Below are 18174 nucleotides of genomic sequence, written 5' to 3'. Positions count from 1 at the left end.
TACCCGGTAGGTTTTTTGGGCATCCTCAAACTATATCCAGTCGGCCAGCCACGTCGGCGTGAAAACCAAGAGGCAACCTTGACAGTAGGACATTTACTTTTATAACCCCCCAGTCACCGCCCTCTATAAAGATACACTCTCTGGGACCTCGGTGCTCCTGTGTTAACCGTTTGCCACCCTTTCCCCGATCTCACGAACACCATGGTGACCGAAGGTTCAACGTCAGGCCATATTTCTTATCTTTGAAGACGCGTGGAAGCGTGGCTGAGAGGCAAAGGCACTGCTCATCACCTTTACGCGGGTTTCCTCCGAATTTTGTCATTCCTTTTGCAATCTTATTTTATTTTTTTCGTTTTCAACCTTCTTTCCCATTTTTAATAACAGGTTGGGAAATTTACCTAACGCGTAAAAGTGCCAGAAAAAGATGCTACTATTTTTACCTCGGCTCTCTGTATTCTTTTCGGGGTCACTTCAACGGCCTGTTGTATAATCTGATTTTACGAACAATCTATGTATGCATAATTTCGACCGATTATTCAAATCACTGAAGCATTTTCCTAAGCCTCCCCCCCATGAGATGGTTCGATCTAAAAACACTCTGCCATCGTCAATCACGTTATTAGAATTTAAACATTTTCTGGTGACGTGCGATCGAACGGATAACACCGCAGATTCAATAACTCTAATTCGCGCTGGCTCTCTCCGTTCTAGAATCTCACCATTATTCCTTCGTCCATGAAGTATATCTTCCTATTTACTTCGCAGTATAGTGTTAACACTATTCACAAACACATAAAAGAAATTCGAAATTGAGAAAATCATGTTGAACGTTAAATAATATTGCAATTAAATAATATGCAATGTGTTAAGCGACTAACATGACGAGATATTTTTTACTCTTCATTAGGACAGAATTTCACGTATCTCCAGGCGGACAGCGGCCAGACATCTTTTTGTTCTCGTTAGCTGTGAATTGACGTGGTATTGGCACTTCATATAATACTTTTTTTACTAACCACCCTGTTGTGGTAGGATCAATTCCACTCAATGTCAGAGTCTAACGCACCAAGTGCATCCATGATACCGAACTTGAATTATCAAATTTAGTTTGCTCGTAAAAAACAAACTTTTTTCTGTATAGTGGAAGTTTTAATCTATCAGAAATTTATGCAGAATTCTGGTATAGTAATTTGTTATGGTGCACTAAAAATACTGTTACCACTGACGAAGGATTATTTTTTCACACCTTGTAGTAAGATAAAATGTTCAATAAAATATTTGATTCCACAATAGAATACCCATTTTTTTTACTTTATATTCATTTGGTACTATACCTATAGTATTATTTAAGTTTAATTCGGAAGTATAAATTTCTTATTTTGTGATTCACAAATGTTACGTACTGGTTTATCACAATACAGTTGGTTTGTTGTTTTGCTCTTCGCTCGGTTCTACGTAGAATTCACTTGGTACAAAGTTGTGCAATTACGGGCTTGATTGAATTTGAAGGGCAGTACGTGCCCTGTAATATAATTAGTTCGTAGGGTTATGCAACCTTTTACGTATTATTTTAATTGGAAGTGTATATTGTCGATGAATTTTCTAATTAAATGATTACTTCGTTTTATTTATTTTTCTTCAAATTACCTCATCCATCCCTGGTCTTCAGATCGAGTTGTCCCCATAATTTTTCCGAAGAGAGTGGTAAACTTGCCAATAAGTTATTAAGACACTTGTTTTACTCTCACGATCAGCTAAAATGGCCTTTTGATTTTGAATAAATGTGATACACATTACTTTGGCCGATCAGCTTCAACACTTCTTTTCTTATTGCTGTTCTGCCGTTACTTAAACTTAGTAATTTCTGAAAACTACAGAAAATTGTTTAGGCTGGCGAAAGGGCTTCACGAAGAAGGCTTCTTAGTTCGACAAGCTCTTTTTGGATGGGCTCCACCGCCGCTTCTCCAATTTCAGTATCCTTCTTGCGGAAATAACGTTGAACCAGCTGACTCATGATGATGGGAAAATCCTCACTGGTATCTTCTAAGAGACTTTCCTGAAACGTTACAGACACCGGAGGTTGAAATGGAAGCACAAGATTTTATTGAGAATTTAATTTTGAGCATACAGCATGCTTGCATTAGTATACAGTATTGAAATATACGAACCACGTAGCAGCAATGCTTCAAATTCCACCGAGCTTTTTTTTCTGGTGTTGGCTTGATCCACGCCTTGATGAACTCCGCTATGCCGTTGAAGGCTGAAGCCGTTGGGATTAAGTTGAACGGTGCCGGTAATGACGTTTGCGTCATAAAGTCGATGTATACCTTGTTTTTCGTGGACAAAAGGGTTATTAAATAAAAAGGGTCGAAGACGGCAGTGCACCCTTGGTAATTACATAGTCGATAGCTGGTTTTCAGGCGTCTGCTTATTTCACTTTATTTGAAAAGGACTTTTCGGCGAGTATTTTTTTTTATTCGGAGGAAATTTCTGAATATAAGTCAACTCCAATGAACACAGAAACAATTTTCCATCCGACTTCATACGCCGATATGTTTTATACAAAATTTATCATTCGTCTCATGTTTTTAAGATACTTTGACCTTTGGCATGGAACTTTCTATTTTGTTTTCTTACCTCAGTTCGGCCAAACATCCATTCAACCGAAACGTTGTCTGTTATCTTGGTAAAGGTGTTCGACATGCAAGCGATGAGCATGTTCAACACGACGATTACAGAGATGAACTCGAACACTGAAAATACAAATTAGCTACTGCAGCAGATGCAAGAATTCATTCTAACGCTAGCGATAGCTTTAGTTACATACGATCATTGCGTAAACGAATCAAGTCGATTCTGAGTAACTCACATGCGAATGCAACGTAACCGACAGCTTCGGTGAATTTGTGATCGTTGATAATGGTTTTCGATTCTGCTTCACCGGGTAAGTTTTCAATCACGATATCCGCACTTTCAATGGGACTCATACAGAAGATTGCCCAAAAAAGTGTCTTCAAAGTTGCTGAGAAATTGACAAACGAATTGACCTGCTGGGTTTTCAATTTCGTAACATCGTCCACCTGCACCATCCCTTCGTAGTACTGATACAAGCGGACCAGCCCTGCACTTGAAAATGAGAAGGGAATAATTGTATTGTTGGTCACATGTAGTATAGACTCTTTGCCAGCGCAATTTGGGAAAAGAATTTAATGGCCTTACCAGCTGTGAACGAGAAGATAATAATCGTGAATATTGCGATGAATTTGGTAACGTCGTTTATCATTTTAACCAGTGACATCTGCAAAGGGCCAAGAACATGGTCCAATTGGCAGACGAATAGCAGCTTGAAGAAAGCCATGATGGTTGCAATGCAATACGTGCCTTCTGCGATCAACGTTGGATCGTACCGGTTCCAATACTTTCGCTCAAGATCTCTTTGCCCGTTTTGCTGAACGTCTAGCATCGCAGCACCCCAAAATAAAAAGGTGAGCGCAAATAGCACGAGCATTATGACCTCGTACCTGAAACATGAATGCCATGGATTACAAGGAGTAGGATCGTTGCTACATGAGTGATGAAGTGAGGATATTGAGGAAGAATTACCAGTTCCACGGGGTTCTGAAATATCGCTTTGGACCGTGAATCATGCATAATCTTAGGGCGCCCCAAATATAAGCCACGACGTATATCACCAGGATAACCTCGAACCCTGGACAGGACGAGGTTTCCGCATGAAAAAGTATGAGTGTCAGTTTTTCGGGGAGAAAAAAACAATCCAATCACGTACCGCTGTCTGGTGGTCCTCGCAATTGATTAGTTTTATCGATATTGGACACTACGTAGACAAAGAACAAAAAAACTGTATAGCTTGCGGCGAATGATAGAAACTTATTGACCGGAATCGACCAGTGCATCGCCCTAGGAGAGTTCGGGGCCAGTAGTGTCCAGAAGACGATTACTGGCAGCATCACGATTCTCGGAGCTATCGACAGTACCTTCAATGGAATAGATCGCAGCCTCCACTCGTACCAATCATCCTGCCATCTTGTTTCCATTAGCTGTTAAAATACGAACGTTAGTTGATTAGAGGTATAGGGTTTCATGTTTTGTAATCACCTGCTGTACGTTGGGATGAGCGACAAAGGGTTTGATCTTGAAATCCATCGCCAGAACTAGACGAGGGTATACGAATTTTGTGGACAAACTCAAGCCCGCTGATTGCTTGAGTATCATCTCGATTTCTTCAGTAGTACGGGCACACCCAATTAATTCCGTTGCGAAAGTAACTGCCTCCTTCATAAATGTAATTAAGTAACGCAACAGAATGCTATAATATTACAATAGAATCCTAATGCTCCCACTTACTCTTAGAAGAACATTACTTATATCCTCTACGTGACTTAAACTTGGACGGAAAAAGAACATTCTGCATAGTTTGTATCGCGTTATAACTCGAAGAGGAAATAAATAGTTAAACTAATCGTAAGTAGAAGATACATTTCTTAACCGATCGAAATTTCGAGGTAGGTATTCGGTTACTTGAAGATGTACTCGTACAGTGCTTCCATATACTTGCATAGCTTCGATTGGACGACAGTGATTTATAAAGGTGTAACTTACGTGGGAGAGTTGTTGGTAAGGTGTGTAAAATACACGGTCGTAGTCTGCGGCTTCCTTCAGTTCTACAGCTAATTCAAAAGCTATGAGAATCGGATCTTCAGAAGTCAAACAAATATACGAGGGATTCGCCACAGCTGTGTAGAGAAAAAGGCGCATCTTATCCACGGTCAACGTGTCTTCGCTCGCTCGCTGAGGTCTGTATAACAGGATGATAAAAATGCACAATTTGAGACAAGGTAAGTAAAGAAATTGAACTTTCTTCATAAAAGAGTAGAAAGCAGAAAACGCAGAGATGAAGGGTTTTATAGTGTCTATACATACCGTAAATTTTCCGTCTATTAGTCAGAGCATGGGGAAAAGCAGGCAGTATTAATTACTTGCAGACTTCATCGCAGTAGCAGCTGGGTGGATGAGGCCTGTTAAGGAAATGTCCTCGGTCCAGGAGGAGTTTTATGATTTCGTAGTGCCCGTAATGAGCTGCGACCGCCAAGGGGGTCGTTTCGTCAAGAAAGTCCGAGCTGTGGGTGGTTCCTGCGAATTCCAGACTCGAAGCTACCGTCTGCATTCGATCCAGGATCATGACGACCATTCGTTCTTCGTTTATTCGTACCGCGTGCAAAGCTGTGTCGCCGAGGTCTATGTTTGGCAACGAGAGCAGGTATTCCAGCATTGGCAAATTTTTCGAATGGATCGCTACGTGCAGAGCGGAAAAACCCTGAAAATTATACAAGGAAATATCAACGTTACTGGAATATATAATGAAATTTCAACATTCCGTTATATCAACCTCATACCGTAATATAAAATTATATATCGTCAAAAATCTTGGAAAGGTAAAAGATTTTTCACTTTATCTGGCCTCGCGATTTGTTACTGTGTTTTTGCGTGACATCTGATCATTATTCTCTCCGCAGCAAGAAACGCGCAGGGCTGTTTACGGGATACCAATAACACAGTGCTGAATAGCAACGGGGTTACGAGTAGAATACTCATTTTATTATCATGGCCGGCGATTTATAGCTGTGCGAGGGTGAAAAAAGTGAAAAATCAACCCGACGAACGCAGAAGATAGAAGTATAATCGAAATGTAGATCGAGTTTCCAATAATAATATAATTCAAGCCGCGACAGAGTTTCACAAGCAAACCGACTGTTCACTTCCAGTTTGCCGTTAAATAACGTGATTATGCGAAAGCTAGCTATGATTAAACAGCGGCACACCTTTCTATCCTTGGATGTCGCACATATTTGCACTGACTCTTATTATTATTCAAACATCTTACACGAAAATTTTGGGAGTTATTCCGGGTTGGTTTACGCTCCATAAACGCAGCTTGGACAGACGTATTGACAGTAGAAACATTTCGTCCTGGATTTACGACCGGTGAAAGACTCATATATCTATCGATGAAGTGAACTGAACCATGGGGATTGCGGATTTGTGTTTTCATTACATATCACGTCGGTACTTCAGCTCCGGCAAAAGCGTCGTGGATGTTAAGTTTATTAGAGAATAATACATTCTACTACGGGATTAGTTTACAGGGTCTATTACTAGAGCAACTGTAATACGAAGTTGAGGCTTAACAATTCAGAGGAAAGGTGTAACAGCAGCGTCTACTAGCCGAGAGTTAATCTTTGGGCAATGGTGGTTCGAACAGTCTGGGTTGGTACGTCGACTCTATAGATTATAGAATAACTGGTACAGCAAATATTAGGTCTCCGAGGGCGGAATTATCCCTTTGTTGATCCGCTCAGAGCCCTAGCTTACAATTAGGGGCTGCGTAACGTCAATTCACCGTGGGGGAAACGGGTTTCCAGCTTACGTGCGAATAGAGACAAATGTGGTTATGGTTCTTTTTATGGGTAGGTACATACTTGCTATTTTGCGCCAGCTGTGATACGTGGGAAGAACGTTGACGAGAGTACTTTATCTTTGTTATTTTTTATTTTTGAGACAGATCCCCGCCTTTGATTCGTTTGCACGATGAGGTAACCTTTTGTAAGTATTTTCTTTCACGTTCCTTCTTCGGGAATATATAGGTATTCAGTTCCGATACGGGCTGTGATGTAACCGGAACAAGTGAGCCGCATGAATAAGTGATAAAGTGAATTCGAACCGGGGTCGAGTATAACTTTAAACAGGGCCAACAAAGGGTTCAATGTGACGTAAGAATTTGTTACGAATATGTTACCGGAGGTGAGCGTGAACCGGAAACTTGGGGTAGCTCTGAGCGTTTGGATGCAGGAGTAGGAAATATCTGATAACTGGTGACGACAAGATCAAAGAATTCCGCTTGTTTTTAAGGAACAAAAGTTACGAGCGAATGAATTACATTCATACTGATCGATCACCGTTGTCAAGTAAATTCACCTTTTGAACGGACTTCTACACCTTCTTGGAGTACGTAATGTGCGTGACAGAAACATCATGGATTTAAATACAAAGTGCTCACCGCGCAAAGTGGCAATTTCGACAATGGTACCTGGCTCAATGTTATTTACGAAACACGCAGCTCCGACAGTTTAACCAATGCTAATGCAGGGCTGTTAGTCCCCAGTAGAAGGGCCTTTAAGAGAATCGACACCCAAGTTAAGCCTTGCGAAATAGCTCCATATCACAGTCGTAATGAGCCATTCGATAAATAGTATCATTAAGAACGTTTAACGTGACAACGGATTAGATCCAGGGACGGCAACGGGCCCTCTAAGCGGTAAGGCCCACCTACATGGAGGACCGTAGGAACGCATGTAGCCATTTGTCGGCGCGGCGAGAGTCGTATGTTCACCGAAGAGACACAATGCCGTCGCACGCTGAGCTGGACCCACGGGGCCTTGCCAGGCCCAGAGGACCCGACTGGCCCACGACAATCACGACGGGAGAACGACGGACGGACGCACGGACCGACCGGCAAACGGAGGACGCCCGTGGTGGTTTATAGGCCACTTAAAGCTCAACCACACAATCAGACGGGCCGACACACATCCGGAGGTGTCCATGGTAGGAATGGGTCACATTCTGAGCGACAACTTCGAGCTTCTCGCGATCCTTAAGTCAGCGTGAACAAATCATTTGTGAATACATTGACTTCCATCTTCAATTCCATGCAAATTCAGTTGTGTAGTGACTATCTATTTTATTTTTGTACTCATCTCTTTTATCCTCCAAGTACGGAAAGCGAAAATCTGGGGGTTAATTGATTTTGGCTACATCTAGCCGTTTCCTTCCCACTTTTGGAGTGCAGATTGCTCGAGGCTTGTTAGCGGTTCGGTTGTTCCTGAGCGAACGGGGGTCGCAGTCCTCGCTCGTTCACCCGTCAGGAGGCATTTTACGCCATTCTCGACCAACTCTTTCATCCGTTCCATCGGGCCGTTGGCGTTGGCGTCAGCCAATGGTGTGATTCCGTGACGCCGGGCGTCGGGATGCATCTGCGGCACGCAACACAAACGCATTGTCCGCTGTTCCGACAATAAGCGCTCCATTGAAGGCCCCAGTCACAATATTTCGATGGCCCACCTCGATATTGACGGACCCATAATGGCCGCCAGCTGCCTATCGGTTCCTTGTGGCCATGGGTTTTCTGCAGTGAACGAGGCTTACACGAGTTGACACTGCATCCCGTGGAGCGAATGACGCATACGCAGAATTTGAGGGTATTCAAATTTTGTTTCTCCTTCACGGTTACGGAAGTATTCCTGGATGGACGACCGTGTCAAACACGCTTCGAAATATTTTTTTACATGAAATCTACAATAAGTTGTCTAATCACCATTCAACAAGTGAGACTGTTTTTCCGGTAGCATTGAAAGGCTTATTGTCAGCTTCAATGATTTGAATAACGTTTATGGTAGTTGTAATGTCAATTACAACGGAACGTTTTTCTTACAAAAGTGTAAAAGACCTTACAGTCGGCTGCAGATTTATTCAAGGTCCAACAATATCAGTCATTACAACAAGTATTCAAGAGAGTTCTCGATAACTGTCAGCATCTACAGAAAAACGAGGGAAAAGAAAAAAAAAAAACACCCAAGAAAAAAGCGTGTAAACGATCCAACCGAACAGCTGGAAGTACGAGTACGAACAATATCTCTCATACGAAAACGTTCTTGAACTAGTTTCAGAACCTGAGAATCCCCGTGGCGAAGGGACCGCGCCTTCGTAAATCCTTGAGTGACGTTAACTTATGTCATCTGGTCTGGAATAATTCACCAGACTTTCTCGTCTCGATGAGACTCATTCGAGCGGCGGGGAAGTTCGTTTTACGTTTCACATGCAGTTACACAGCTGACGCATCGATACATCCATGTGAAAATAGCCAAGTGAATAAATGCAATGTAAAAGAATTATAGTTGAAATGCAATTCTCTTGTCCCATGGAATGGTAAGTCCGACTTGACCGTTGATAGCGGAACATAGTTATATATACAATGTACACGCGGTACAAACTCTGGGTCCAGAAGGCCCGAAGACTCGAAATAGGAGCATCGGGCAGCAGTGGCCCGGATTCCTCGTGGAATTTACAACGCCGTCATTTGAATAATTTTTATCGCCGCTGGTTGAAACCATTGTCTTGTAAACCGCGGGCTGAAATATAGCCGGAGATACTTCGGTCGAGGACACGAACGAGGGCGGCCTCACCGGGTCTCATTGGGTCTCTTTGCCGCACGGCGTCGAGTCAAAGGGGGTTGGGGAGGGGGACATTCCACGGGGGGTACGTGTAAGGCCCGAGACCAGGGTGAGATCTGAGATAAGGAAGACCCACTTGGTCGTACGCGAGAATTCACCGGTGCGCTGCTCCGCTGCACCTCCACGTCGGTCGATTGTCTTTGAACCCGATCGTCTGCAGGGTATCGGGGTCCCCGGGGTCCCCGGGGTCTCGGGATCTTGGCCTCCGAGGGTATATACGCGTCGTTCCGTTATCCAATAGCGAATCGCTCTCCTTCTATCCGGCGTCTTACCTCTTTCCGATCGGAAATGACCCTTCGACGTACGTCCGTTTCCAGCTACACTCTGCAGGCAACTTTCTCCAATCTTGTATTTATTTCTTTTTTATTCCTCTTTGTCGTGTTCGTTTTTTCTCACATCTTTACACCATATAGCTACATCTTTTATGTCGTTTACCGTTCTGTTCATCCCATTGTTACGTTTCAAAGTCACCGAGCATGAAAGTGAAGTTCTGGAAATAGATGGGCATGCATTTCGAACTTACGGTGTTCGTGGAAACGGTTACTTACATCCGAACGCTTATGCCACAATATTACACAAGTCAGCTGTGAACTTTTAGATTTAGTTACGATAGATTTTTAATGGAACATCTTACAGAGTAGAATCAAATAATTCTTTCACGTTGAAAGAAGAACGTTACTGCGATATCAGTTTTCTCGTGATCTCACTTTTGATAAAAGCTCATATACTGACAATTCAACTGGCAAAGCTAGTGCAGTATTCTAGGTACGACTGACTCGTAAACTACGCGGAAAACCTTTTCGGCGACAAGTCGGAACCAACATTATACCGTGAACTGTTCTTTGAATATTTTCCTCGAAACCGATATTGTACTTTGTTGTCTCGGAACCGCCCGGCAATTTTGACCATTCTTTCCCCGGCGCCATTATTTTCGGTTTTTTCAGAACACTCCGCACCTTTTTGGCAGAAGTCGTCGAGATGAAAGTCGGCTTAAGAAGTTTCCCGACGCATTTTCGGAGGAACGAAGAAAAGAATGAACGAAAAAAAAAAAAACGCTGTATACTCTACGAACTTACCTGAAAGTTCACACAATTGATGTTGAAGCGCTCGTTTCCGGCCAAGAAATTTCTCACCTCTGCGACGCTTCCGCTGTTAACAATATCGAAGAATTGTTTCTCGCTTTCCTGAAGTTGCGGCAGCAGCACGCTGGGCCTCTACAAATAGACACAGCCATATGAGTTCTGGTAATAATGAGCCGTTATTTCGATCACGTTTCTAAATTATAAGTTTTTATTCAATCGGCGCCAATTACCGACTTCCCGTAGCGGCACCTTCCCTTTCATGTTCAATTGTAAAATTTTCTACCCTTAATTATTGGAAGAAAGTGAAAAGCAGCAATACCCATCCCAAAATTCCAAGTATCATTTGGAATTAGTCTTCCAAAACAGGCAACACATTCCCCGTCGAAAAATTTATCGTATCGATCTACGGTATACGTATAGGTATATTATATCTATGTATGTTACACCGTGTCAAATACCCGAATAAAGCGTGTAAAATATACTGACAAGAAAAGTTTCACTCCTAGAACCAGTTCAACCTTCTAACCTCCATTCAACCGTCGTTATAAGTATATATCTATACATATATGTATATACATATTTATATATATAAAACACGGATCGAAACCACCTCTGACGAAATTGTGTCAGCCAACCCATGAGTTGAAATTGCTTCTATCCAACACGAGACCACCGAACCAACGCGAAGCTTATTCCACCCTCAGACCTTAACCTACAGAACTCACCCTCTCAAGTTCGTTCTCATCCGGAAAATCAGACTCAGGTTCAGGCTCTTCCATAAGTCGTGGGTACTTTCGCCTACTCGAAGACGTCCGAGCGGTGGAAAAGCGCTTGCCTCTTGCCGACTGATGCGGTATCAAATCTTAGAAAATATATATAATAATATAATAAAGAAAGGTTGTACGACCAAAATTCCATTGGCGGTTAATAATAATTGTTTGAAAGGTCGTTCACGAACACTTGGATTAAAAAAATAACAATAACGATCGAATCGTGCAGCACTTCACGTTGCTGGGATGAATATATCTGCGCAAAGTCGCACGTACATTGGAAAACAATAAATCAGCGTAAATGCTGGTGTACATACGTACCTACGGCGTTGCTTTTTCATTTCGTGCGACATAACCGCAGGCCGGATTGTCCGGTACACAGGCGTGACCAGGCATTCCTGCAGCCTCTCCGGATGAATAAAATATTCTACACCCAGGCGTAATCGTACACCGTCTATGAACGTGAAGAACACGTGGCAATACTTGGCATACAGCTGTACTTTACTGCAGCGATGAGGCTGCAATTACATTATAGTGATGATGCATGCCATTGCATTGAATCACGCGAGGGAGTTAATTGAACATGATACAAATGAGGAGAGCGATTCATTCATGTTCAATGATATGATCAATTTATCAATAATATATACATAATTTATATAATTTGTTCTTCCTACGTACAAATAATAATAAAAATAATAATAATCATAATATAATATTATTAAAAATAATAATAATAATAATAATAGTATTATTGAATAATATATAATATTTCAGGATAACTTACTTTTTTATAAAATAATAATATTATATAATTAAAGTATTATTAATATACGTGATACCTTACGCAATACTATACAGCGAAAATCGATTAACGTCTATATATATTATAATATATATGTAATTATATATAGTTCGGAAAAACTATTAGAAAATAGGTGTTTATGTTCGTGATAAAAATAATGATAAAAATCATAATCATACAAAGAGACTAACAGTGGTAGTAATAATAATAATAGTGACAATTATAAGGCTAGTTACGAATTGTGAATGATAAATATGATAAGTATAAAGTAAGCAAACGCGTGGAGCTGCGGTGAGCTCGAGATGGAGGATGCGAAAGGGAATTAGATTTACAGGTTGGGCGGGGGCAATAAGATGGTGTATTTACAATAATTGTTTTAATCGCGATACCACGAGGAAGACTAAACGAGCAATGAAATTTTTTTTTAAATAGAACCGGACAGAGGGTGACGTGAGCTATGCTTCTTGCGACGATGCAAAATCTTTTGGCTTCGCGTATTCGTTTGTATTGGGATAAGAAGGATCTGCGATAGAGAAATATTGACAAATATGGAATAGACGATAAACAACATCTACTCACGTGTATGACATACGAAAAATACTTGAATATTCGTAGTCGTTATTCAACCTTCATATAGAATTTCATTAGGTATTCTAGTGTTACTAAATTTGGTAAAAACTAAAAGATTCTATTCAGGATTTAGGTTAACCGTGTGCGAAGTATTAGAATTACCAGAACGCTTTCGTGACAGTGAAAAAAAAGGAAAGCAAAGAAAATACTGTGAAAATGTTTACACGCTGGACCTAACAAGGGGTTGGAGAACGTGTCATAAACGTCGTAGAAGCATCACTCTGGAACGTTTTTAACAAATAAGTTTCACGTTGGTCGTTGTAGATTACACTAATTACGTCCAAGATTCATACACTCGTTAATTAACGTCCGTTCATGCCTCATGCGTTGGTTCCGGGCAATGGCCACTCAGCCGCCCCCTCTCCCTCAATTTATAAATAGTTACTTCTACGCGACGTTAGTAAAATACGTTCGAATTTGAGTGATAAATTTTTGTTTTTAAATAATAATAATAATAATAATAATAATAAAAATAACAATATGCATACACGACAGATAAAATGGTAAAGTACATTATAATGCCGATACGATACGTATACATATTGCATAGGTAGTTACGATAAAGTATATTATAGAATATACACCGTCACTTTTCGCTGACGGTCTTTCAGCTCGACTTAGAGTCTCGTTTTGACGAATGTTACTCGAGGTGCACCGCAGCCCAACAATTGCCAATTGATTGCGATGCGATCCGTACAAGTGCCAAGGACAATAGTTAAGACAATTGGTCTAGTTGTTTTCTTCCTCTGTGCGAATCTGTGACGCTGAACTGAACGGATCGTCAGTCAGATTTCACTGCAATTGAACGGATTGGCAAACGGGGATTTCGAACCCATTTGAATGAATGGGGGTAAACATGGTTCATCAGTTTTTGCACATCACACAGGGTAACTGGGGATCTACAAACGGGGTCAGAGAGTGCAGATCTTAAATTGGGCGATCGAGTATGTCCACGTCGAAAGTACGTACAAAAGGGGAAAGGAGATAGGGAGCTTCTCGACGAACCGTTTTCGCGTTAGAAATTTCTTCAAAATCGTTGAAATAAATTAGTACAGCATATCTGTGGGAAGTACGTAGAACGAAACTGTGTAGAGCATCGAGGCGTACCAGTGAACACCTCTTGGCTGAAACCTCATCGCGTTGACCGACGGAGTCTTTTCGAGATCCTTAACTTCGTGGTCCTCGCCAAGTCCGGGCCGGAATTCGCTCCAGGCCGAGAGCGGGGCGACGAGTATTCGAGCGATTCTGGCGACCCCTGATCTGACGTTCGTCCAAATCCTCATCGGCAGAAAGGCGTAATGGGCGACGAATTGGCTGTCGACGACGGCGTAGCAGGACGCCACGACGTCGTCGACGAGGACCGTGCCCTCGGTTGTCAGCGGGGCGAAGATCCCTTCCTCGAGAACAAGGCGCGTGCTCGCCACCCTGTCCCACCTGAGAGTTTCGACCCCCCGATCGCCCTCGCGAACCAGAATCTGGTCGCCGACGCGAACCTTCGCGGCGAATTCCGTCGTCCTGCCGGACTCCAGGGACACGGGGACCAGGTGAGACGGCGTCAGGGTCAGGGCACGACCGGATGCCGTCGTGATTCGGACGAACTGTCTCCTCTCTTCCGGAGACCGATCCAGGAAGGCGATCACCTCGCTGTAGACGATCGACCCCGCAGAATCGAGTGCGGCTATTCGTTCCCCGATTTCGAGCTGATCCAGACTCTTGTTGAAACCGTCCTCTGTCCTGACGATGCTCCTGCCCGGGAAACATCCCCCGGATTTGCCGGCTAGCGACGATTCTGCAATCATAAATTGTATGGTTTTGTTAAGGGTCGACGCTGCAAATATGACGGTCATTATACGGCCAGGTGCTGGACGCGATCGACGCCGAGTAATATGAGCAGTCTTCCGGGGACGCTGATTGGCGATCGATCGGCGTCGAACTTAGCTGAATAGTTTTTCTGGTCTGAGTAATTGGACGCGACACGCGTCATCGAAACCGAAGTCGTGACATCACGAACTCTGACGAGGAAAATAGCTACTACAATTCAGATTTCGCGGATGCAATTCTAATTGGAGAGTTTTCTAAGGTAGCGTTGAACGATTTTTCAATTTCTCAGCTTCGCTCGCTCGGCGCAACTGTAATTAGAGATCGAGTTTAATTCACCGCACCGACATCGGCGGCGGACTCTTGTATCGGACCAACGGGCGACCGCCTCTATTCACAGGTATTTATTTTGAAATTCAACACCAACGAGATTGGGAATATCTGAAGCAAGCACGCGATTCGACCACCTCTCCGCAGATTATGTGTCGCGGTTGAGTGTAAAATTATAAACGCCCGTGGCCGTCGACGTCACCCCTTAATTTTTATCAACGTTTTGACACGAATTTAATTAAACTTTCCAAATTCAACCGCCGTTCAACGAGAATTTCAAAACGCGCTCAATGGGTTACCGCTAAACTCGCAAGTACCTATTGGAAGTAGAATGGTTTCGGTTTGTTGAAATAAGTTCAGAAAACGACGCTATACAAGAGTTTAAATCCGTGTTCATGTTACACTATTTGTTACTGATCTTATTCCTGTTTTGTTGAGTATCAAAGCCGGAGGAACTGTTTGCCTTCAGAAAAACACAATGCTCTTATCGACGATTTGATCAGTGAGAATTAAGATGTTTTTTTCTTTCACCTTATGCTGTAGCTAGTGAAAGACTTATTTGAATTTGCAAAGGTAACAGCTTTTTTGTCTGCATTTTATAAGACCAGTTATCAGAACGATGGAGTGGGTAGAACGCTGACAGGAACTGATGGTGCGTATGAAAGGCGTATTCCAAGGCTGATCGTGAAGTAAAAAGTGTCAAGTATTCCAGGAGAGTGAAACACTTTATCCGGTGTCGAGACGAGAGACGCTCATCCGGACTTTTGAGGCTTCAGTGATTTCCTTTGAATAAACAGCGCTGATGTATTTCTAGTGTTTACGTTTCAAAGTGGTTCCATTGAAGGTGTTTGCCCCCCATTTCTCGTAGGACCTTTTTACGCTATTGTAATCCTATATTTTAGTGGCTTCGCGGTCTAGGCACCGGTCAAATTTATAATATTTTTTCATAGCGGTTTATAGTCTCTTCTCTTTCAGTCTCACAATGCTCCCTAGGAACAATGATTGACGAACGATGCATTTTCGACGACAAATATTACCTCCGATTACCATCCACAGTATTTACGCGCCACTATGGTTGTTTTACCATTTTTCTAATTCAAAATTGCCGACGATTTGGAAACTGCCGACAATATCTACTAAGTCTTGACTCCTGTCTGGCGGTGATTATAGAGCGTTGGTAAGGCAGGAAATAACAAACCGGAGTCAGCTGGTGGTGCCACAGTCGTGGGGCAGCTGAACCAACATCCTTACTAGCTTTCAATTTCGGAAGTTATGCTATGCACGCATGCTGGTAGGTTGAATGTTAAGTTGCGACGTTACGCTTCTGTGTACGATACAAATACGAGATTCGGTAAATAAATGGTAAAGCTCCTTGGCCGACTTCGAATCGTGTTCTACGATGTAACACGCAGGGATCAACAACTATAATCAATAACTTATATCAATAAGATTTCCAGGCACATCATCGCTTTTCCGATTAGGTATAAGCCTGGGTCAAATAAAATTCAACTAAACATAGATCGATCAGCGGGAAGCACACGCGGTATGAAAAACATTTGTATCGATCAATTTACGTCATTTTGGAGGCTACGCTACTGATAACCTCTAGATCCCGATTTAATAATACTATCAGGTTGAAAGTTTAGACGCCTCATACTTATTTCAATGTCTATCAGAAACGTGATTGATGCGGTAATTACGAACGATCACGCCTGTCTCTGTGACTTATAATTATCTTTTCTTCTCTTTCGTCGTCTGCTCCAATCAATTGGCAATCAATTTTATAAAGCCAAAGATGATAAGAAGCCGCGACTTCGGGGAAAAAAAACAAAGACATTTTCCCGGACTTTCCAAATTTTCGACATTTTTTTTTTTGCCTCGCAAGAATTTGTAAAAGCGTTTCAAACAACCATAACTCTGCTTGCAACTACGGTGGATGCCTACTGAAGGTTATTTTTTCGTACGTAATGATCCGGCAAGTTATGTGGGACAATTAGGTGAGCGATCTCGTTCCCACCCAAAATTCGTCGGCTTCGGTAAACTCAAAAGAGCCAAGGGGAGGTGTCGGAAGTCTCAAATCACAAGTCAACTTGAAAGGAACCAACGATTACGCCGTGATCGATCAACTTTGTCGGATAATTGAAAGGTGCAGTTTGTTTGGAAAGAGTGAAAACTTGATACGAATATACGTATGCGAGGGGCACCGACGCGGCGGGCAGGTATATGTCGGTATAAACTCTGTAATTTCCAGTGTCTTTGAATTTAGGGCTGGCGGGAAGCGCCTTATAGCTGACGTATGCATGCACCTCTGCATCGTTGCAGCGACCGGTCTCAGCTGGAATGAATGGGACTTTAGCCAAAGAAGGTACGCCGCAAGGCTGGGTCTGTTAACTCTCTGATTTAGTGGGCGGAAAACACTTTGACGGAAACGGGACGTAAATAAAGCCCCAGGCGTCAACATCGAAGATCCTATCGACGGAATAAATTCTAATTACATTTTGTTAATTCGTTAATAATTTAGCGATATAAATCTTTCAAAGCATTGTAACGACGTCATAGAATTCAAACTGTCGGGTGTAACTTGTTCCTACCAGTGGTTCTCAGCCTATCGGTTATTATGCTCTTTTTCTCGGTTAACAAGCGCGGTGGTGAAAAAATCGCTCCAAAGCCCGATACACTCTATAACCACATTCTCAGCGCGGTAAACATAAAGTGTAATTTATTTACTGAGGTATCACGTAACAGCCCAGGGCTTACCACGGTTTAAATTCGTTTACTCTTTCATGCTTGAACGGTGTAACCGTCGACAGACTTTTATGACAGAGAGCATTTCATACTTGTTTAATCTAAAATTATATGCTAATGCGGCCCTAAATTTTGTTTTAAAATTCACAACGTAAAACTCTATGGGAATATATACGTATGGCCCAGTTTTTACTAAAGCGCGGTATTATATAGTCAACCCTTGAAACGTCTATGGTAAAAAATAATTCTTCGTCGTGTTGTTGATCTAAAAAATATCGAACACCAGATAATACCCTTATCGATAAGAATCGTTCTGATTATCTGGAAGTTCAACGTACTACACCTGTTATCGCCGATGTTCTATTGTAAACAATGCAGCAACGGTATCGGATGCAACTATAGTAGACGGTAAATGAAAATAATCCATCGGTTTTTAAAAGCAAAGTAAATTGAATGTTCAACATCAAGTAACTATACGTTCACAATTTCCGCCAGGGGTCAAGGTTAAAGGTAACGAGTAAGCTTCGCGGGTCGTCTTTGAGAGACTTCAAACTGGATATTCAGTTTCTGCGAAGAATGAAGTAGATTTGCACAAGGAATCAGTCAAGCATGATTACAGAGATGGCGGAGCCGCGGAGATAAGTGACTGTACACATACGTGTGTAAAAATAAATCTGTGTACTGCCAAT

At 42.2% G+C, this 18174-nt stretch overlaps 2 protein-coding genes across 2 annotated transcripts in view; both read right to left on the bottom strand.

Moving 5' to 3' along the window:
- Positions 1-1810: 1810 nt before the first annotated feature.
- LOC124406503 (short transient receptor potential channel 4-like) lies at positions 1811-11771 on the bottom strand. The gene is made up of 14 exons (XM_046881937.1): positions 11748-11771; positions 11483-11675; positions 11113-11249; positions 10382-10519; positions 4998-5335; positions 4508-4816; positions 4117-4327; positions 3788-4058; positions 3604-3709; positions 3220-3521; positions 2870-3121; positions 2638-2753; positions 2169-2327; positions 1811-2056 (listed from the first exon to the last, which is right to left on the bottom strand). The coding sequence occupies exons 1-14, from the start codon at positions 11769-11771 to the stop codon at positions 1886-1888; spliced, it is 2727 nt and encodes a 908-aa protein (XP_046737893.1). The 3' UTR covers positions 1811-1885.
- Positions 11772-13036: 1265 nt separating this feature from the next.
- The window catches only part of LOC124407132 (desert hedgehog protein), a 39758-nt gene continuing 34620 nt past the window's right edge, over positions 13037-18174 (bottom strand). The window contains exon 3 of the mRNA XM_046882982.1: positions 13037-14381. Within this exon, the coding sequence (XP_046738938.1) occupies positions 13639-14381 (743 nt within the window). The 3' untranslated portion in view covers positions 13037-13638. The remainder of the gene's footprint in view (positions 14382-18174) is intronic.

The sequence above is a fragment of the Diprion similis genome, chromosome 6 (assembly GCF_021155765.1).
Source record: "Diprion similis isolate iyDipSimi1 chromosome 6, iyDipSimi1.1, whole genome shotgun sequence".
Classification (NCBI taxonomy): domain Eukaryota; kingdom Metazoa; phylum Arthropoda; class Insecta; order Hymenoptera; family Diprionidae; genus Diprion; species Diprion similis.
Note: the sequence above shows the minus strand (reverse complement) of the source record. Positions and strands in the feature narration are given on the sequence as shown.

Excerpts from the sequence above, each read along its gene's own strand:
- LOC124406503 (XM_046881937.1), bottom strand. The coding sequence starts at position 11,771 with ATGAATGAATCGCTCTCCTCATTT. Across the intron at positions 4,059-4,116 it reads CTCATCCCAACGTACAGCAG|CTAATGGAAACAAGATGGCA; the intron begins GTGATTACAAAA and ends GTATTTTAACAG. Across the intron at positions 2,754-2,869 it reads CGGTTACGTTGCATTCGCAT|TGTTCGAGTTCATCTCTGTA; the intron begins GTGAGTTACTCA and ends TTGTATTTTCAG.